This window comes from Mya arenaria, chromosome 3, assembly GCF_026914265.1.
Source record: "Mya arenaria isolate MELC-2E11 chromosome 3, ASM2691426v1".
Lineage (NCBI taxonomy): Eukaryota > Metazoa > Mollusca > Bivalvia > Myida > Myidae > Mya > Mya arenaria.
The window spans coordinates 25657896-25680179 of NC_069124.1; the positions used below are offsets into that span (position 1 = coordinate 25657896).

Below are 22284 nucleotides of genomic sequence, written 5' to 3' on the forward strand. Positions count from 1 at the left end.
AGTAATATTTATTTGCCGTTGATAATAACAACAAATTAATTGATCACTTGTTGTAAAAGTTTCTTTTTGGCATTTATCAAACCTTTTTTATACAGTCATTTCACCCTTGTTGAGTAGTTTCTTTACAAGCAGTTTCACTTACATACTGTGGTTTCACTTTGTCATTAATGCCTGTGGTAAAATCGAAAAAAAATCGAAAAACCGGCGAGGGATTCCCCCCACCCCCACCCCCACCCCCACCCCTCCGGGGGATATGGCATGTATGTAAGATGAACTCCTGAGAATTAAGAGTCTGGGTAGGTTTAAATGAATCTGTCTTGAAACGTACCTCGATCAGAATAATCCAAGATCAAATGATCAACTTCAATCAGAGGGACAGTGCGTCATCTGTTAGCGATATATGTAAAACAATTATAAGGGCAAGTAATCCAGATTAATATAGTTGGATATTATGGTTCACCATAACCATTAGACGATGTGGACAATTTTATTCGCAAAAGCAAAATGGCCCCCAAATCCAAGTCTGGTGGTGCAAACGCAGATTTAAAGCAAGAAGACATTCTACAGGCAGTGGTTTTTGCTGACAGCTTCGACACAAATTTTTCACCTATTTCTGACGATGTTCCAAGGGTAAAGAATCCGATTTGTTGTTATTTGATAAGAGAAAACACCGTTTTAAAGCTTACCTCGGTAGGTGGGGAAACGTTGGATGATGAAATATTTTGGCAATAATAATTTGATGTTCCTAGATTATTGGGCCTGTTTTGCAAATTCTATTTTATTGCGCATTTAATTTAAGCTGTATGTATGAATAAGTCAGTGCTTCCACAGCCATTCTTTGGTAGTGTTGCACATCATCGTGACATGTATGCAAAGGTGTAAAGAACAGATTTATCTACCCAGAGCTCTGTGCTAGTGACTTCCTCCCAGGTTTACTACAAGTTGTCAGGGGTCTAAAGGCCTAGTGCCTGTATTGGTCAGAATTGCATTACCTGTCAACAAATAGGGTCTTTTGAATAAAAACATTAGTAATATAACACATGCTTTAATCACAGGTGTTTGTCACATTACCTGGATACAGTAATATAAAATTTTTTTATAACTTTTGATTTTTAATAAAAAAAAATCATTTTTATTATTTATTTTTTTGGTCAAGAAATACCGCAACAAAAAAATTCGATTTAAATAAATAAGCGTCTTACTCAAGAGTTTTCAACAGTAGGAATGATATTTCAAGCTTCTGTTTGTAATGCATGTGCAAAATTTGCATGTCAGTCTGTATTTTACATGTTTTAATGGGGAAAAATCTGTTGTTTTTCAACCTCCCGGTTTTTGTAATGGCAAATTTCAGTTTCTGGTCGGTGTATTTTTTTTTTAATATGCCGTAAGTTCAATCTTACTAGCATAAAAGTTATATTTTTCTTGTAGATGGGAATCTTACCTTATCAGAAGTTTCAAAATTATTAGATTATTTCCATTATTTTAGGAACTACGTTCTATTGATTTTGATGAATTTTTGCACATGTTCACCTTATATTTATTTTTATATATAAATACTCTTTTTTTTCATGAAAAATTGTGGAATATTTTTTAAAGTGACATATTCACTATCTTGACCCCCAAAAAATATTTTTTTTTACATAACTGTATCCAGGCAATGTGACGAGCACCTGTGGCTTTAATACTGTGATTCCCATACTACATGTAGGGTTAACAAAATTGAAACAGGATATTTTTTAAGGCAGCCCTAGGAGCTGGGACTGTGAGGAGCAATATTTCTATAACATAGTTTCCCAACAGTTCCTCTCAACCCCTGCACTGTAGGCATATCCTGCATATCATGTCAGAAAATAGCTCATTGAGCTAATGTTTCTTGTTATCATATGTGTGTGTGTGTGTGTGTGTGTGTGTGTGTGTATAGCGTAAAACAAGACAAGCCTCAGTGATTTTTTAGAACCCTTTTTGGGGCCTAGATTTGGGCCCATTCCCCTTCTTAAAACTATATATTTTTCCCACGCCCAGGTAAAAAAAATCCCCTTTTAATTTTACATTTTTTTTAGGAGCATTGACCTCTAAACATTTAGGAATTGTAACAATATAGTGCCATTCATGAATATGTTGATAAGTTTGTTGAATAAAGGGTTTGAAAACATGTCGAACATAAGATCAATCATGTTAGTATTTTCCCCTTTTGCCAAAGGATGCTACTTTTCCCCTATTAAAGAGCCCCGCCACCATTCCTGTAAAAGTGAAAAGAAACACTGAGTTTATAACTTATTTAGTATAGCTGTGACTATCCTTCCTTAATAAAAAGGAGATTTCTCAATTTGTGATTTGGTATAATGGTGGGAGAACCTGAGTTCAATACCTGACCTCATCATACAGTATTACAGTACTGAAGGACATTAAATGTCACTAGTAGCTCCCTTTCCATGCACTCGGCATTAGAGTTGTACCAGGTGATTATGAGTACTGGTTGAAAACCAGCAAAATTGTCTCAAGTTTATCAACTATGCACCATAAAGAGCCAAGAGATCTGTTCATAAAGAGCTCTTGGACCTACAATTTCCTGCATCTCACTCTGCTTCATGAACTCAGCTTACATCAAAGGTGGAAATTTTGGTTTCTTCATGGTTCTGGAATATCCCAACAGTTGACACTAAAATTACCAACAGTTCCCTGTTTTTCATTGCAGGCCTTGTTTCCACTGGTAAATGTAGCCCTGTTGGACTACACATTGGAGTTTCTATGTTCCGGGGGTGTACAGGAAGTGTTTGTTCTCTGTTGTCACCAGGCACAGCAGGTTAAAGAACACCTCAGGTAAATTCACTAATTGTATTATTAAATAAAGAAATATGACAGGATAAATGGACAACACTTAAAGGGCTGCAAAGCACATGATCATTGTGCTAAAATATGCTGTTAAGTTTGATACAAAGTATGTATAATATCATTAAAAATCACAATATCTCCATTATAATGTTTACCAATAAATGTTAAGTTTAGGTGAACTAAAACATATGGATACATAAATAGATACAGAAGGAGCCAATTTAATGTAACTTGAACCATAATCTACAGTAATGTTAAGTTGTGAACCTTGTAAGAATAATATCTTTGGGGTGCTTTGTTGTGAAATTATCTCACCTTGTTTACCTTTTAGCTCACCTGAGCACGAAGCGCTCAAGGTGAGCTATTGTGATCGCCCTGTGTCCGTCGTCCGTCGTCAACAATTTGACTGTTAACACTCTAGAGGTCACAATTTGGGCACTATCTTAATGAAACTTGGTCAGAATGTTACCCTCAATAAAATCTTGGATGAGTTCGATATTGGGTCATCTGGGGTTAAAAACTAGGTCACCAAGTCAAATTAAAGGAAAAGCTTGTTAACACTATAGAGGTCACATTTATGACTGTATCTTCAGGAAACTTGGTCAGAATGTTAATATTAATACTCTCTAGGTCAAGTTTGATTCTGGGTCATGTGCGGTCAAAAACTAGGTCACCAGGTCAAATTGAAGGAAAATCTTGTTAACACTCTAGAGGTCTCATTTATGACTGTATCTTCATGAAAGTAGGTCAGAATGTTTATATTAGTAATCTCTAAGTCAACTTTAAATCTGGGTCATGTGTGGTCAAAAACTAGGTCACCAGGTCAAATCATAGGAAAAGCTTGTTAACACTCTAGAGGTCACATTTATAAAGGTTTCTTCATGAAAGTTGGTCAGAATGTTTACATAAATTATCTCTAGGTCAAGTTTAAAACTGGGTCATGTGTGGTCAAAAACTAGGTCACAAGGTCAAATCATAGGAAAAGCTTGTTAGCACTCTAGAGGTCACATTTATGACTGTATCATCGGGAATCTTGGTCAGAATGTTTATATTGATTACCTCTAGGCCAAGTTCGAATCTGGGTCATGTGCAGTCAAAAACTAGGTCACCAGGTCAAATTTAAGAAAAAGCTTGTTAACACTCTAGAGGTCACATTTATAACTGTATCTTAATGACAGTTGGTCAGAGTGTTTATATTAGTAATCTCTAAGTCAAGTTTAAATCTAGGTCAATTGTGGTCAAAAACTAGGTCATTAGGTCAAATCATAGGAAAAGCTTGTTAGCACTCTAGAGGTGACATTTATGACTGTATGTTCATGAAACTTAGAATGTTTATATTGATTAGCTCTAGGCCAAATTCGAATCTGGATCATATGCGGTCAAAAACTAGGTCACCAGGTCAAATTTAAGGAAAAGCTTGTTAACACTCTAGAGGTCACATTTATAAATGTTTCTTTATGAAAGTTGGTCAGAATGTTTATATTAATAATCTCTAAATCAAGTTCGAATCTGGGTCATGTAAGGTCAAAATCTAGGTCATTAGGTCAAATCATAGGAAAAGCTTGTTAGCACTCTAGAGGTCACATTTATGACTGTATGTCCATGAAACTTAGTCAGAATGTATATATTGATTAGCTCTAGTTTTTATAATGTATTCAATTTTATCCAAGCCATGACTATTCAATTTCATAGAAATTATTCTGGGTAATAATTATTCTGTATATGACTTTTCTGTTTGATAATTATTCAATGTAATGTAACCGGGTATACCATGTGTATATAGTGACACTTATAATGTCTCGCTATAGAGCTAGCTTTTATAGCAACGTGGTAGAGTGTCCACCTGCAGAGCAACAGGTCGTGGGTTCGAAGCCCGACAGGTGCACATAGCAATTTGTGCAGTCATTGCAAATTGACCTTTGTCTCCGAAATTCGAGGACGAATTTCAAAATGGAGGGGGAATGTGTAACTGGTTATATGATGTGTATATAGCGGCACTTATACTGTCTCACTATGGAGCTAGCTTTTATAGCGACGAGGTATTGTCCGCCTGCAGAGTGAGAGGTCGTGGGTTCGAACCCCGACAGGTGCACATAGCAATTTGTGCAGTCTGTTACAGTTATATTCATGCTCAAATACCACAATGCAGATGTTCACGCTGGAATGAAAAAACCTCACCCGTGAATGTTGTGCCGATCATGTCGGAGGGATGTCTATCCATGGGTGACGCCCTGCGTGATATTGACGCCAAGAATCTCATTCGGAGTGACTTCATCCTCATATATGGAGATTTGGTTTCCAACATCAAACTGCAGTCACTCGTGGAAGAACACAAGTAGGGGCTTTATCTCTGTTTTTTGTTTTCCATGGGAAAATATTGGTCTATTCTACACTATTTCGTTGGGCTTGAAATACAAATGTAGGCGACCATCGATTGTATTTGGTCATAATCGATCATAAATTCAACCGGCTAGTTGTTTGTCTGCTTCTTTCTCTTGTTATATGCGTTCGGTTTATTTCCAGCAGTTTTCTCCTTTGAATTCATTTTAACATTCAGAAGTGTTCAGATGTTATCGTTAACAATATGCCTGAAAGCAACAACAACACTTATTAACTTCAAGCATACACATAGCAAAGGCATTGTTTGAGTTATTGTACAAGATTAAAACTGCAATAAGATATTGTCAAAAACTGATTGTACTATAGATAACCAGTTATATGCTAAAACCTTAGTACTCATTCGCATGAATCTATTTTATACTATTTCCAGACAGCGTAAGGAAAAAGACAAATCTGCCATCATGACTATGGTGTTTCGACAGGTGCCCCCAGGTCACGCGAGCAGGTGCCCCGAAGATGACATCATAATTGCCGTTGACAACCAGACACACAACGTCATTCACTACCAGCGGTTGGCAGAGTCAAAAAGCAAGGGATTTGAGTTTCCTGTGGTGAATATCGATGCGTCTTTCAATACAAAATTTATTAAACAAGTTTCCCTTAAATTTATAAAATCAGCTAAGGCGATTTTTTTATCAATTTTGGAAATTAGTTTTTATTTTAATTGCTTATTAGGAATGCTAAATAGATAAAACATTCCTTTAAAGCCAACACATTTATATATGCTATTAATTTATTATGTAACTTAAAAATTTATATCGCTAGTTATACATAAAAAATATGATGAGTCTTCAGAAAAATCAGAAAAATCAGTATATTATTCTGGATGCAGAGAAAAATGAACACAAAACAATATAAATGATATTTCCATATCGTTTAATCAATCAAAATTATTGTTCTAGGAGGTGATGACAGACCATCGTGATGTTCAGATTCGTTACGACCTGCTAGACTCAAACATCAGTATCTGTTCACCACAAGTGCCGCAGCTGTTTACAGACAATTTCGATTACGAGACACGCGACAGCTTTGTACGAGGGATACTGATTAATGAAGAGGTAGTAAAAAAACTAAAGCAGTGTTGTTTTTTTCCATTTTTAAGGGAATTGTGGATTGGCCCTTTGATAGGTTAAACATAGGGTAGTTTTAGCAAAAAGGGGAAAAATACTAACCTGATCCATATAATGTTCAACTTGTTGTCAAACCTTTTATTGAACCTATTAACATATTCATGAATTACACTTAATTGCTTCATTAATTTTGTTTAATGTTAAGAGGTCAAAACAAAATTATTGTTTTTCACTGGGATTTATTTGCGGGGTGGAGGGGAATGGGGCCAAGAAAAAAAACACTGAAATGCAAACAAATATGTTTTTGCACCTATTCTGCTTCTCCAAGTGAATGTAAATTGGATAATGTGATGTATTGTTTGTATAAAATGATTCAAATTTTATACAAATTTTAAGAGAATTGCTTAATACATGTTTTTATTGTTGAATTCCAGAAAGACTTCTTTTAAGACAAAACAATCCTCAACATTTAATCTTGGATTAAAACCAGAAGTCATGACTAGGAACAGGCTCAAGTCTGAGTTCATGCTCAAAGAAATTTTTTTTTTCTACAGATGATGAAATTTGCTCATTTTAATTACTAAATTGTTCAATTATATACATTTATTCTGTAAAACAATTGGAATAAAGATGATTCTTTTTAATTTAATACAAGACTTTTTCTGAAACTTGACTCTAAGTTGAGACTGTCCTTAATCATTGGCCGTGGAGGTCATGTTTATTTATGATGAAGAGAGCTTATAATCATTGGGGCAGAACTGTCATTTCACTGATCTTTTTGGATGTACAGTAGAAACTCACTAGACCAGAACTCCACAAAACCGGAATCCTCGGGATACCGGACTTTTTTCAGAGTCCCGGTTTTCCCCTTCTATTTTCAATGTAAAAAAATCCCTACAAAACCGGAACCCCGGAATTTCAGATACTGGACAAAAATCGAGAAAATTTGTTAGTTGTCAACGAAATTTTACCTCACAAAACCGACATATATTTGTTCCAACATGTCAAAATGATTTGTTGTATTAGGAATTCGCGAATCACGTGTCACTTTGTTTTGACAGCTGGTGCATCGTTAAATATTGCACCTGTGATGTTGTTATAACTCGATAATCGATAATGATGATTGCGATGTGGATTGACTGCCGCACGATAATCAAACTTGTGAAAAGAAAATTGACTGAAACATAAACTTGTTTGTTGCAGAAAAAGTAGAAACGGTTATTAAGTGATCAGTTTGGAGGGTTGTTTTATCTAAAGACTTCTATGATTGAATCAAATTAGAGCAGTGCGTTAATTAAACTATCAAACATACTCAATATGCATTAAATCACAGATAATTGGATAATTTGTTTGTTTGTTACTCAAATCAAGAACTAAACTGATTGGTGATGAAGTGATCATTTTTGCGAGTTCTTTTATTTTAAGACTTGGAAAAAAAGATGATTATAAAAACGCAAAAAATGTTTAATTATGTTTATCACTTTTGCATGTGCTTTAATCTAATTGTCTCAACCTCTGTCTAAACATAATAAATGTTATCTTTATGTGTTTTCATTTTATTCCAGTTTTCAACTTCCCTTTAAAGGTTAACTCAGTTAATATTTTGAGTAAACTTACTCCGTACATCAAATCCTCACTAAACCGGAATCCTCACTAAACCGGATATTTTGCCCAGTCAGGACCTTGTCCGGTTTAGTGAGTTTCTAATGTACATGTATATGTCATATTTTATGTGGACATGTATCTTACAGATTATGGGTAACACAATACAGATGCATGTAGTGAAGGATGCCTATGCCGCCAGAGTGTCTAGTCTTCAGATGTACGATGCCGTGAGGTAAGTGCCAACCCTCGTACAAGTCTATTAATCATCTTTTAAAAATTTGGTAATAAAAAAATTGCTTGCATTTTATTGAAGTGTAACTCCTTTTGAAGCAGTCAGGATAAATCTCATTTTTCATGTGTTCATGCTGTGCCGTAAATTTTTTCAGCACTTGTCCAATCGGGCAAGCAATTAATGAAAACCACTTGCCCAAACACAATCTTACTTGCCCGAAATAACCAATTCATGCGTAAATATACGAAAGCCAATATTTCAATATAATAATAACGATCAATCAGGATTTGTGACTTGTTGATGAAGAAGTTATGAAAACAGAGGGATCTAAATTTCAGAAAAATGCACTTGCCCGTTCGGGCAACCACCTTGGAATTTTGAATTGCCCGAAACAGTATTCACTTGTCCCGGGCTTCGGGCAACCCAGTTAAGGCAAAGACTGCATATGTGTTCATGCTGTGCATGTTGAAAATTTCACAATTTGGTCACACTCATTCTCATTCAAACAGCAGAAACAAACAAAACAATGTGATCAGGTCTTTTTCATGATTATTCATCTCTGGCCAAAATAAGTTAAATCTGTGTGTAGCTGTTGATATCCTATAATTACAGCATGACTTGGTTAATTATTTCTAATAACATCCTGTAATGATTATGGCTCTTCCTATGGGACAATTGTTTACATGAGAAAGACTGCGAAGTTGCCTTATCTTTGATGTAATAAAACATTGAACCAATTAACGCTTAGCGAAGTTATCTCCCTCAAGGATGTCACCTGTCTATTTGGGGATGTGTGAATGACAAACAATGTTTGTCTGTTACAATTTCAACATATTTTACTGTCTTAGCCTTTTTTGGCCGTTATTATAAAAAATAATTTGACCAATTTTTGAGCCATTTGCTGTTTAATACTGAAATTAATCTGACAGGGTCAAAATCAGTCCAGAACAGCAAGTGGTCAGTTTTTCATATTGTTCAATTCATAATATTGAAGCTCAGAAGCCCTGATTGATACCAATATGTGATTTTTCAGCCAAGATATCCTGAACCGATGGACGTTTCCCTTTGTGCCGGACAGCTGTTACCGTCATAACAATGACAGTATATCCTACAGCAGACACAACATTTATCTCAGCAAAAAAGTCACACTGGCAAGGTACTATCATTTTGTTGCTTGATAAAATTCTGTAGTGTAGCAAACTTGCATACAATCCGTCGCCTCATTCATATCATGTTCTTTCTGCAATTTGGTGGAAAATGAGATTTTTATATCAATTTACTTGTAGAAATAAGCTCTATCTTTTTGGTTGTATCAGAATATTTTAAAACACTTCCCAGTATAATTTTTCTATCAACAACACTTTTGCATTGAAAATGGAAACCTTAGGACCAGTTATTGAAAGTGTCAGGCTATAAGGATGTGGTAACAAATTGTATGTTATACATATGGTTGTTATTAGAATTTGGGTATCCCTTGTACCGTGGTCTCAGAAAAGCAGATGGACATGCCGATGGATGTAAAATCTTTAGTTTCAGTTAATAGTATATTTTACAAATTCTATTAGTTTATACTAATCTTTAAGCTAGATGGTGACAATAGCTGACAGGTTATAAAAACACGCTTGAGTCCTTTTCCTGGATAGAAACTAGTAGAGGTGTCCATTTTGAGAGGCCATGAGAATGTACATCTGGTGGTGATCATGCTATTTGGCTGAGAGGTGGACACCTTTACCACCCTCACCTTCATATTCTACTATTTGAGGATGCGAAGTGATAACAATACATATTCATGCTACAACTGATAAATGCATTGATCGCTTTGACGTTTTAAAAATGAATCTTCTTTTATTCAGGGATAATCGACTTGTTGAAAATGTCATGTTGGGGAGTGGTTCCACTGTAGGATCTAACTCGGTGATCTCCCATTCTGTGATAGGCAAGAACTGCACCATAGGTAAGTGTTTTTTTCTAACTTTTTGTGAATGGGGCCTGGGCCCTTTGAATTGTGAAAATAGGGACACAATGCCTCAAAATTAGTATAATATCAAACAAAGTAACAACACATCAAGCCATTATGACAAGTTTATCTTACTTTAATGTGAAAAATGCATTATTTTACCACATTAATACATCATTTGATTAATCTCTAGTACAGAACTTGTACTATCTGAGGTATTCCAATTATGTTGCGCTTATTGAAATTTGAATGTTATTGTTCCATTCCAAAATTGAAGTTTTATGCTTTTTTTCCTAAATCGCCAGTAACAGTTTAAGCTATAAAACATTAATTTTGGAATGGAAATACGAAAATCTGCGATCTGATCTTTTGTCAGCAGTCTTTTATCACTGGTTTGCAGATATAAAAGCAAAAATTTGCTCATTCCAAGACTAAAAAATAAAAAAGTTGGAAAAACGGTACCGTAAATGACTGGGTATAAGACGGTAGGGGGTATTAGACGCAGGGAAAAAAATCTGTGAAAAGTCCAAGAAAAAAACTTTTAATCGATGTTTTTGGTTAAAAGACGCATAGAAAAGATGTCAAATCATCTGGCATTTTTGGCCACCATGTTTGTTGACAGTGACAAAAAATATTTTTTTCGTGAAAATGGCGATGGTTATCTTTAAAACCATAAGATGATAAACTGTCGAGAATGATAAGTTAAGTTATGCAAAAACCTTATATTGTACGGGTTTGTTCTCAAAATGTCAACACCTACAGAAAAGAATAAAGAATGAGACAAAGTGCGAAAAAACAAGACCATTATCGCAACAGTATGTAGTATTGGTATGTTAAACAGGATAAAGGCAGTCGAGTTTTTCACACCTTCGAGTACAACTGACAAAAAATATTTTGACAGTGCCCAACTTTGCTTTTTTATATGCAAGTTTAAATATTGTTCAATTCAATTTATTATTCAAAATAATATTGAATAACTTTAATCGAAAAATATTTTTGTTTAAATTATAAACGTCTTACGATATACCGTATCCCGATCTTCAACTGCCGTTTTAACTCCTATATACTCGATCAATATGACGCGAGTTACATCCCTTTCTACATAAATCTAAACAAACTCTCGGCTTGAAATCGACCTCAGAAAAAAAGTTAAAAAAATTGTTACTGGGTATTATACGCAGGCATTTTTTTGCATCGAAATCTGAGGGAATAAAGGGCGTCTAATACCCAGTCATTTACGGTAAATCTGTGTGAGTGCAGTGCAGCTTTAATGTGTTGGCTTCAGAAACTTGTCAAAACACTCAGATCCTATACTTTTAATTTTAAGTTAAATCTAAGGTTATTATTAAATAAGGCCCCTGCTTAGGCAATGAATGCTTTTATTAATCTGTGTACGGTAGCAACAATTGATTTGAAAAATAATATTTTATAACATTACAATATAATTATTTCAGGTAATAATGTGACAATCGAGGGATCATACCTCTGGAATAATGTCACTGTAGAAGACAACTGTGTTCTGAACACGGCCCTGGTCTGTGACAATGTTACTTTGTACGAGGGCGTCACCCTGTGTCCTGGATGTGTCCTCTCAAAAGATGTAAGTATTGGGTACATTATGTTGTATGATTATGTCTATACTAAATCTACTGTGTACTGGACACTGCGCTGGTCTGTGACAATGTTACTTTGTACAAGGGCGTCACACTGTGTCCTGGATGTGTCCTCTCGAAAGATGCAAGTATAGGTTTTGTAATAAGGAATGTATGGGTAATATGATTATGTCAAAAGTTGATCAACTATGTAGTACAAAGCACTGACAGATGCATTCTTGTTTAATATGGTAGAAATTTCAACTTGGCAAGAACTATATTATTGTTCAAGATACATGAAACATGGTACAGATATTACCAGTGACAATGATAACATGTGTAGCAAGGACCACAACTCTTGCTTTAATAATTTTAAAGTTATTCCCCTTATTTGACTGAACAAAAACTGATAAGCGTTGGCATCGGCTCTGCAGCAAATGTTTTAGTTTGCCCGTCAAATAATATGGATGTGTTGTTTTCATGTATGTCTCAAAAACACTATAGTCATAATTTGAAAAATAATAGGAACTAAATTCAAAACATGTGTGCCTCATAAAGTACAGTTTATCTATTCAAGGTATCAATGGGTCCGAATGTCAAGCTCCATTTGGGCACCATAGCTATGTGTGTCCACCCTGCAAGATGATTTCAGGGATTTTAACAAATTTAAAGGCGCACAATATAGGTTGATGCAATGAAATAAATTTATGTTTAATGCATTACCATGTTTTACTCGTATGACATTATTGATTGAAACAATTGAGAGTTTGTAATTTTTGTGTACAGATAAAAAAAAGTCTTTATAACTGTTTTATTTTAATTAATAAGTTCATGGTCACAATTCCAAAGTTAAAAAAGCGCCAAATTATCACTATTATTTTTTTTATCTGTACACAAATCATGTGCTATTTTTTACCGTAAAAGTCAAATGAGTTAATGCATTAAAACATGTTTTTTATTTGCAACCTATATTTGGGCATTTAATGTTAGAACTGTTTTCCACATGTTCCAGGTCTCAGTGGGTCCCAAGGTAGAGCTCCAGTCGGGCACCGTAGCTGTGTCCAGTCTGCAGGATGATTTTGGGGATGAAACTGACGCCCCTGATGCCGGCACTGACGCAGGTAGGGCTGACTACTGGTTGAAATACGCACAGGCTTGCAAATTAGCGCAAACCCACAAATAAGCACAACCAACATTTTGGCGTGTTGGATAAATAGACAAATTGCATAATTAAATTGAGATGGACAACACTAATCAGTCATTGAATTGGAAATGATTAAAAGTATATTTCCATAAAAAACATCGGTATGATAATAACACAATATGTATTCCAACACTAATGTGCATTCCAAGATCCAAAATTTGTCCAACATATTGAATGACAAAAGCGAAAACAAAAACTGTTTTCTTTCAAAATTTATGGCAGATGTTTGGGTATATGATATTTGTCAACACCTAGAGAATTTGTTACATATGTAAACAAAAAATCTGTTGAAGCAATATGGTTAATTATAGGAGAATGCATTGTTTTAGAGCATTTAGCAGTCAATGCAATGGCTTACTGTATATGATACAGGAAGATTTGATGTGGGACATTATTGTGTCCGCCTAGCTGTTTGACTTCATGTATTGGATTCCCTTTTCTTGTCTCAGCTTTTGGCAGCCAAGGTCATGGTTTTGTGTACAAAGATGATGGGGAGGATAGCGATGTTGAGGACATAACACATCGGATGTGGGGTGTTAACGTGGAAACAGAGTCAAGTGATGAAGAAGATAGTGTTGGAAGCGATGACAGCGACTCTCAGCCAGGCAGTCTACCACCTGATGGTAAAGTTCTGGCTTGTGTACTTTAAGCCGAGTTGTTTTTCTGAGGGAAAAAAAGGTATTGTGATAGCCTTGGTGTCAACAGGAGTGGTGGCCTTGTTGTTGTGTAAAAACTTATTTTGTCTTAACCAAAATAATATTCATTATATTCCCATGAAAGTTTAACAATGTTACAAGTGACAATCAATGACCATATGTCTAGCGTTAATGAGACTGGAGTTATTCCCCTTTTTTGAGGTAGGAAAAAACAGTCGATGAGCATTAAATAAATATTGTCTCACTTGAGCGAAACAGTGCATCTTGTCAGCCCAAGGATAAACTGTCATCTGAGGCTTTCACAGATTTCATTGAACTAAACAGAACTATCAACCAGGTTAATATAATGATGTACGTTGTCTAAGCGGCCGGGAATCAAAGCTGGGACGCCTTGGTCAGAAGCAAGTGCGCTAAGCATTGCACTGACCGGAGAACTATATCTGTTCAGAAAATAAAAGTAATGAGGTATAATAATGCCATATGCTTGCGGTGTTGTTGCAAGATTATTTTTTTTTTTGAAGAAGAAGAACAAGTAGTTGTGGCATGAAAAAACATTCACGGTATTAACATAAATCTTGGCACATATTCTTGTTATATCAATATGCTCATGTGTGGCAAGTTCAGTATCTCTTGATGTAATATTGTTTTTGCAATCTCCTTTGTTTCATCAGACAAGTATTGTGATCATCTTGTCCTGTCTTCACTGCTAATGGCTTGGTTTTCATTCCAGTGCCAGTCTACTACACAGAGATGCTGGACACCATACAGAGATCCAAGGATGAAAATATCAGCTGTGAAAATCTTATATTAGAAATCAACTCTCTCAAGTATGTATATGGATTGTTCAGTAGATTCCTGGTTGTGAAGAGAATTCAAAATATAGATTTATAAAATATTTAATAGAATGGATAATCTTTCTATTTTGTAGCTCGTCACTTTTACAAATAAAAATTCTGACTTCTTTCTTCAATGGTGGTGTCATCAGTGTTGTTCAAAACCATTAATCTTGGCCATAACTGAAAAACCTTCCAAGATATTGAAATAAAACTTGGTACACATGTTGCCAGAGACAAAATGCTCATGGAAGTGGATAACTCTGGCTTTAATAAATGATGAGTTTTGTCCCTTTGTTTGAAAGAATAAGCAAGAACAGACAAGCGGTAGAATTTGCCCTTCTGTGCTCTTGTACAATACCTTGATGATCTTAATATAATAAACCTTTTTCTTTATAGAGAAGTAAATAAGGGATGCTTCTGTAAAAAATACAATTGTGGCGATGTCTTTGCTGTGTATATTGTATCAATTTAATCCAACTCAAGATAGGAAAGTTCTAAAGACAGTGGATGTTTAATTACCAAACAAATGTTTTCTTGATTCTTTATTAAACCACCGATAAGAAATCACCATAACACTAGTGACAGGATTGTTTGTAAACAAGCTCTTTTCTGAGGACACACCAGTAGAACTGTGCCTCTTTAAGACTATTCTCTGTGTTACAGACATGCATACAACATCTCGATCAAGGAGCTGACAGGCCTTGTGGTGAAGGTTCTTCTAGAACAGCCCTTTTCTGAAGATCCTAGTCTGTCAGGACCCACAGCCCTTATTGCTGTCAAAAAGGTGAGGGGTGATCATAATGTATTGCTCTGTCATGGGAAACTGACTTGAATCAAGTTGTGGATAATTTTAAATTCCCTATAGATCACAACATGTTTAGTTTTTAAGAACCTTTGAGCATTACATGAAAGAAATAAAAGGTTCACATGTCCAAGGCCAATTGAAAAAAAATGGTTTGGTTAGAGTTACATCCTTTTCAAAAATAGGTAGGGTAGGTAGGCTTTTTTTATAAGGCTTTAATTAAGAATGTTATTTTCATCATTGGAGAATGGTGTTAAAGTAATCTTCTGTATAAAGCATTCAAGGTCTAAAACTACATATTAAAAAGCACTTTTTAAGTTTTTCCAAAAAAAATTCAAACTGACGATAAAAACGGTAAGTGTCGGCGCCTTTTTCGTAGGTAAGGTTGGGTAACCCGAACCAAATATTGTTTTATTTATCATTTGTTAATATTTTTTTAGGCCCAATCAAAGGCTATGCCAAATTTATTTTATGTTTAGCATCATTGGGTAATTAGCCACTGGATTGATAAAACCCAACACCCTTTACCAAATCCTAAATTCATCAAAGGAAAATTGTTTTCTACAGCTGAATAGTTTAAATAACAATTTAGATGAAAGATGAAACCTTTTTGATTTTTTTATCTTGAACAGGCTAGTGTCATCCTGATTTTTCTTGTCGAGGTCTGCTATCACAGGCTTTTTTTTGCAGAATAAATATGGTATTTTTCTATTGCACTTGGTTTTTACCTGCCGAAGGTAGGTAGGTTTTGAAACTGGAACCTGATGATGATCATAGAATCAATTTGGTATGGCCTTAAACATTTTCAGTGATGTTCTTTTTCTGACTGGTCCTCTGGGAGACATCTTGGTGCATTTAAATTGTTTAATCTTTAATGAGGTTTAATTACACAAGATTTTGTTTGTCTAAGTAAACTCACATTTGAAAGGAAAGCAAGCTATATTTAGTCCATAAATGACTTTGGAACACTGCAATTTGCTTTGAAAATGGAATAATTTCTAGGGTATTGTGTTTTCCAGAGGAACATCGATGAATACAATTGGTATTTTTAGTTTGTCAGATGTCTGAGGAAAGTCTAATTAGGTTTTCTATTTCATTCCGTTACATGCCAAACATAAATAATTAATACACAATGAACAGATATATAGGTGTGCCACAGATGGGTTACTTTAATCGACAATACACTCCCAATCAAAATAAATGGTTCCAAAAAAATATACCAGCTAAAGCATCAGGCCGCACTGTTCTTAAACACATCCCAAATAAAAAAAAAAAACAATTCTAAAAAGCAATCATAAAATGTCAGGAACCACTGCTACCCTCGCTCTCAGACTCAACATCATGTGCACAACCATGGTAATTGAAATATACCAAACAAAATGATAAGACGTGTATGTATGAGACAGGACAACACAAAATCCCTGTAAAGACATTCAAGGTCAGAGAAAAGTTCACAATTTTGAATATGATGTTTATTTTATCCCATCTGAGCGTCAAATGACCAATTTCATACAAATGAATCATGAGGTAATCTTTTAATTTACCCATGAATAATGAAGCCTACCGTATTATAATCCTATACCGCACATATAATAAGTACATTTTTTGTCAAAGCCTTTGTTCGGGTTGTTGTTTATGTTGTCATTATTGTACAAAACTGGGGAATAACCAAATAATCATTCAAGACATTCAAATGAAATTTGGTACACATGTTTACACAGACTATTCACACATGTGTGTCAAGGCCTATAACTCTGGCTATAATAAATGCAGAGTTATGCCCTTTTTTCGATTTTGAAAATGACAGAAGAGCATTGGGGTTCAATTTGTGGCTCTCTTGTTAATACATGTATTTATAACCATTTCAGAGTTTGACCAGACACATTGCTGTACTGAGAAACTACATTCGAAACGAGGAATCCCAGTCTCAGTGTCTGGTGGCTATAGAGGTATGGTATTCCAGTCCGACGGTCTGGTGGCAATAAATGAATGGTATTCCAATCTGGGTGTTTCAGTCCCAGTGTCTGACGGCTATAGAATTATGAAATTCTAGTAACTGACAGCTATAGAGTTAGGAAATTCCAGTCCCAGTGTCTGACGACTATATGGTTATGAAATTCCAGTCCCAGTGTCTGACGACTATATGGTTATGAAATTCCAGTCCCAGTGTCTGACGACTATATAGTTATAAAATTCCAGTCCCAGTGTCTGATGGCTATATAGTTATGAAATTCCAATCCCAGTGTCTGATGGCTGTATAGTTATGAAATTTCAGTCCCAGTGTCTGATGGCTATATTGTTATGAAATTCCAATCCCAGTGTCTGATGGCTATATAGTTATGAAATTTCAGTCCCAGTGTCTGATGGCTATATAGTTATGAAATTCCAATCCCAGTGTCTGAAAGCTATATAGTTATGAAATTTCAGTCCCAGTGTCTGACTGCTATATGGTTTTGAAATTCCAGTCCCAGTGTCTGAAAGCTATATAGTTATAAAATTCCAGTCTCAGTGTCTGATGGCCATATAGTTTAGAAATTCCAGTCCCAGTGTCTGACAGCTATGTAGTTATAAAATTCCAGTCTCAGTGTCTGACAGATATAGAGCTATGAAATTCCAGTCTTAGTGTCTGAAGGCTATAGAGTTTTGAAATTCCAGTCCCAGTGTCTGAAAGCTATATCGTTATAAAATTCCAGTCTCAGTTTCTGCCAAATAGAGCAATGAAATTCCAGTCTTCGTGTCTGAAGGCTATAAAGTTATGAAATTCCAGTCTTAGTAATTCCAGTCTCAGTGTTTGTTATAGAGTTACAAAGTTCCTGTCCCAGTGTCTGACGGCTATGCAGTTATGAAATTCCAGTCTCAGTGTCTGACGGCTATATAGTTATGAAATTCCAGTCCCAGTGTCTGACAGCTATGTAGTTATGAAATTCAAGTCCAGTGTCTGACAATGTTTATTTAAGAGCTGTGAAATTCCAGTCTTAGTGGCTGAAGGCTATAGAGTTATGAAATTCCAGTTTCAATGTCTGACAGATATAGAGCTATAAAAATCCAGTCTTAGTGTCTGGCAGCTACAGAGTTATGGCATAACTTTCGTTGATATGCACTATGCTCTGTAGAGGTATAAGTGGTTGTATTCCATAGAGTAATCAATTCATGGAAAAACAAGATGGTTAATTTTTTAACATTACCAAATATGTTCATTACATTACCTGCTGTGTATGTATTTGCTAAAGCATAATTGCATCAGTTCCAAATTAATCACATTTTACCTGTAACTATTTAATGTAAAAGCTTATGCTTCACCAACATGCCTGGGTGGTTCGGCATTTAGCCTTGTCATCTGTGTCTTTCAGGTGTTTGGAGGCTCCAGCTCTGCCCACATGCCTCTGGTGACCAAGATCATCCACTTCCTGTACGAAGAGGACCTCCTTCTGGAGTCATCAATCCTCAGATGGTATAAAGCAGGGCCACAGAACTTGCCGGATAGCGATGACGAAGATTTCGAGGAACGAGATAATAAACATGCAGAGATACGTTTACAGGTTCGCTTCTTCTTTTATTACATAACTTGATCATTATAGAGACATTTTCAGTTTAAAAGTCACAAAAGGTCTCACACATTCAAACATATACTTTTCCAAAGGATTCGTCATGGTATTGTGATAACCTGGGTGTCGTTGTTGGCTGCAGTGACATGGAGTGAAAACTTCAATCTTTGCTTAACACTGAAACTGTTCCTGTTATTTGAATTAAACTTTGTGCACATGTTGCAAGAAGCAATATGCACATCTAGAGCACAGCATAACTCTGGCATTTTTTGCTGAAATACAAGAGATGAGCATTGGTATGATCAGCAGCGCTCTTGGTAACAGACATGTGTTCAGGAGTATTCAACTATCACATGAAATGTTATAGGAACATTATTCAGAATATAGGGTTCAGTTTGGAGCTGTACTCGTTAATACCACAGTTATAGCCGTTGACTTTATCAAAGCCCAATATAGTACTATAAGAAGGTTTGGAAACTCATGGAGCAAGTCGAGGTATTTTCATTGCTTTGGCTTGACCTTAGCTGGTATTCTTAACACATGTAAAGTCATTTCTTAACTTAAGTGGCATTCTTGTCTTGGAGGGCCCTTACTAAAGGGACACATGACACGATATGCATAGCCTTATCTCGTTTGGCATGGTGTCAATTGGTCGACGTTTATCCTTAAATGACTCTTATCCAATCAAATTATTTAAATGTGCAAATTAGCAAAAGATTACCTGTAGACGACTTATCAAAGATTAATACATTTAGCTGTTGAAATTTTTTAACACTCGTGTAAAATCTTTCAGGTGGCGCCACTTATAAAGTGGCTGGAAGAAGCTGACGAGGAATCTGAAGATGACGAGGACTGAAGACTGAGGCATTGATTCGTTACTCCATAAAGCAACATCAGTGTCTTTGCAGTTTTTTTTCAAAATAATCTTGGAAAGGTGCATTACAAAAGTTGATTCTTTGGATATCAATGACAATAGAGGATGTTGTTCATAAATCTTTGAAACGACACCAGTGTTTTTGTGAATAGTGCGTTACATTTAAGTAATCCTCTTTTAACAGAAGGCGATGAATATCCAGGCCACACATGTTTAAACTGAGGACGATGAATTATTGAGGCCCCCATTTGTATATCTTTAAATCTTGGACGATAAATTATCAAGGCCCCCTTCTTGGGGGGCAATGAATACTGAGGCTACCGTTTGTTGACCTCTAAACAAACAGCTGAGTGTTTTCAGTTTAAACAAGATAATAGTAGTACCCATCCTTGTTCAATATTCCATGATTGGTGCGTTACAATGGAGAAAAAAACATTATAAAGTTGTTTATAATGTAATAGACATTGGTCTGCAGTAAAACTAAGGTTCCTCTTTTTGAAAAGTGCTAAGTAGGTCGGCAGTTAAACTAAACGTTGTCTTTCTTTTTTAGCAAAACTGAATGAACACTTCCATTTATTCATTAAATGTGAAACACTGTTAGACAGCCAAATGTGATATTGTTATACATTTTGCACAGACAAATGGAAATAACTTTTAAGAGTTCTATGTGACTTTCCTGATTTCACATATACATTTCTACTGAAATTCTGCAATATTGAGTAATATTCTGTTGAGCTGTTAATTAAGGAAAATGTTGTAACATGTTGGTGTATATGGTGCAATTAAATGATAAAATATGCTGCTGGTGCATTTTTATGTCTGATTCTTAAATGATTTTATGTCTGATTTTTAAATGAGATGTATTATTGAATCAGCCATAGTCGGCAGCATCCTCGGCTGAATGCTCTCAAACTTGACTATTTTTTATTGAATCTTTTTCAAACTTTGTCAACATGTTTATGGACCTGCTATTTCAGACGAGTTTGAAAACCAGCCTGACCACTCAGATTACTCCGTAGTTATGGCTATTTACGGTAATTGTCAAAGATTGTCCACTCACTAAAATGACCATCATTTATCCAACCTTTACCAAACTTGGTAGCGGGCATACCGAAGACAATCTCCAAATCAAGCCTGAATGTTGAGTAACTGCTGAGTTAGGGTCTGTATATTGTTAATGTGTAAAAACATTTTTTATTGACCTTGTCCACACTCAGACTCCTATCTTTAACCAACTTGGTAACACTGTTCTCAAACAATTTTGATAACCAACCTTTATAGCCAGGATTACGTACAGAGAATATCTCTTGGAGTTTGAGTGATCATACAATGTTGGTGAAGATATGGGCCCATACTAGCTATCATCTTAAATTTGATTTGAACAAGAGCTGTCACAGTATGTGACGTATGCCCCCGAATGTGACATTGACCTATGAACAAGGTCAGTACATGAAAAGTTGATCTTGCCTTTACGTGTCAAATACATATGGCAAGTTTTTTTAAATTGCCTCTAAACATAAGAAAATACCACCCATACTTGACAACCTACACTTATGTCCTTATAAGCAGCATTCCATTGTGAATAAACACTAAGTGTGACCTTGACCTTTGAGGTAGGGACATGGGTCTTGCACGTGACATGTCGTCTTGGTATGTCGGACACATGTGGCAAGTCATTTTAAAATCTGTCCATACAAGAGAAATTTACAGCCCGGACATGACAACCTATACTCTATGTCCTTATATATGCAGCATTCCATTGAGAATAAATACCCAAGTGTAACCTTGACCTTTGAGGTAGGGACACGGGTCTTGCATGTGACACGTCGTCTTGTTATGTGGAACACATGAGGCAAGTTATTTTAAAATCTGTTCATACAAGGGAGAGTTACAGCCTGGACATGACAACCTATACTCTATGTTCTTATATGCAGCACTCTGTTGTGAATAAACACCTAAGTGTGACCTTGACCTTAGAGGTAGGGACACGGGTCTTGCATGCGACATGTCGTCTTGGTATGTCAGACACATGTGGCAAGTCATTTTAAAATCTGTCCATACAAGAGAAAGTTACAGCCCGGACACGACAACCTATACTTTATGTCCTTATATATGCAGCATTCCATTGAGAATAAACACCCAAGAGTGACCTTGACCTTAGAGGTAGGGACACGGGTCTTGCATGCGACACGTCGTCTAGGTATGTGGAACACATGTGGCAAGTTATTTTAAAATCTGTCCATACAAGGGAAAGTTACAGCCCGGACATGACAACCTATACACTATGTCCTATATGCAGCACTCCATTGTGAATAAAACATTTAAGTGTGACCTTGACCTAAGAGGTAGGGACACGGGTCTTGCACGCGACAAGTCATTTTAAAATCTGTCCATACAAGGGAAAGTTACAGCCCGGACACGACAACTTATACTCTATGTCCTATATGCAGCGCACCATTGTGAATAAACACTAAGTGTGACCTTGACCTTAGAGGTAGGGACACGGGTCTTGCACACGACACGTCGTCTTGGTATGTGGAATGCAAGTGGCAAGTCATTTTTAAATCTGTCCATACAAGGGAAAGTTACAGCCCGGACACGACAACCTATACTCTATGTCCTCATATGCAGCACTCCATTGTGAATAAACACTAAGTGTGACCTTGACCTTAGAGGTAG

The 22284-nt window shown here is 35.9% G+C and overlaps 1 protein-coding gene across 1 annotated transcript; it reads left to right on the forward strand.

Annotated features, from left to right (window-relative positions):
• Positions 1-493: 493 nt before the first annotated feature.
• On the forward strand, positions 494-20405 carry LOC128226953 (translation initiation factor eIF-2B subunit epsilon-like). Its single transcript, XM_052937084.1, has 16 exons — positions 494-630; positions 2696-2820; positions 4982-5167; positions 5603-5783; positions 6135-6290; positions 8054-8139; positions 9173-9295; positions 9993-10093; positions 11551-11696; positions 12701-12809; positions 13342-13515; positions 14279-14375; positions 15048-15168; positions 17055-17135; positions 18537-18725; positions 19525-20405. Exons 1-16 carry the CDS (start codon positions 505-507, stop codon positions 19585-19587), a joined length of 2064 nt encoding a protein of 687 aa, XP_052793044.1. The 5' UTR covers positions 494-504; the 3' UTR covers positions 19588-20405.
• The last annotated feature ends 1879 nt before the right edge of the window (positions 20406-22284 follow it).

Coding starts and splice junctions, on each gene's coding strand:
- LOC128226953 (XM_052937084.1), top strand. CDS start 505: ATGGCCCCCAAATCCAAGTCTGGTGGTGCAAACGCAGATTTAAAGCAA. Junction 11,697..12,700: donor GATGTGTCCTCTCAAAAGAT/GTAAGTATTGGG, acceptor CACATGTTCCAG/GTCTCAGTGGGTCCCAAGGT. Junction 18,726..19,524: donor ATGCAGAGATACGTTTACAG/GTTCGCTTCTTC, acceptor AAAATCTTTCAG/GTGGCGCCACTTATAAAGTG.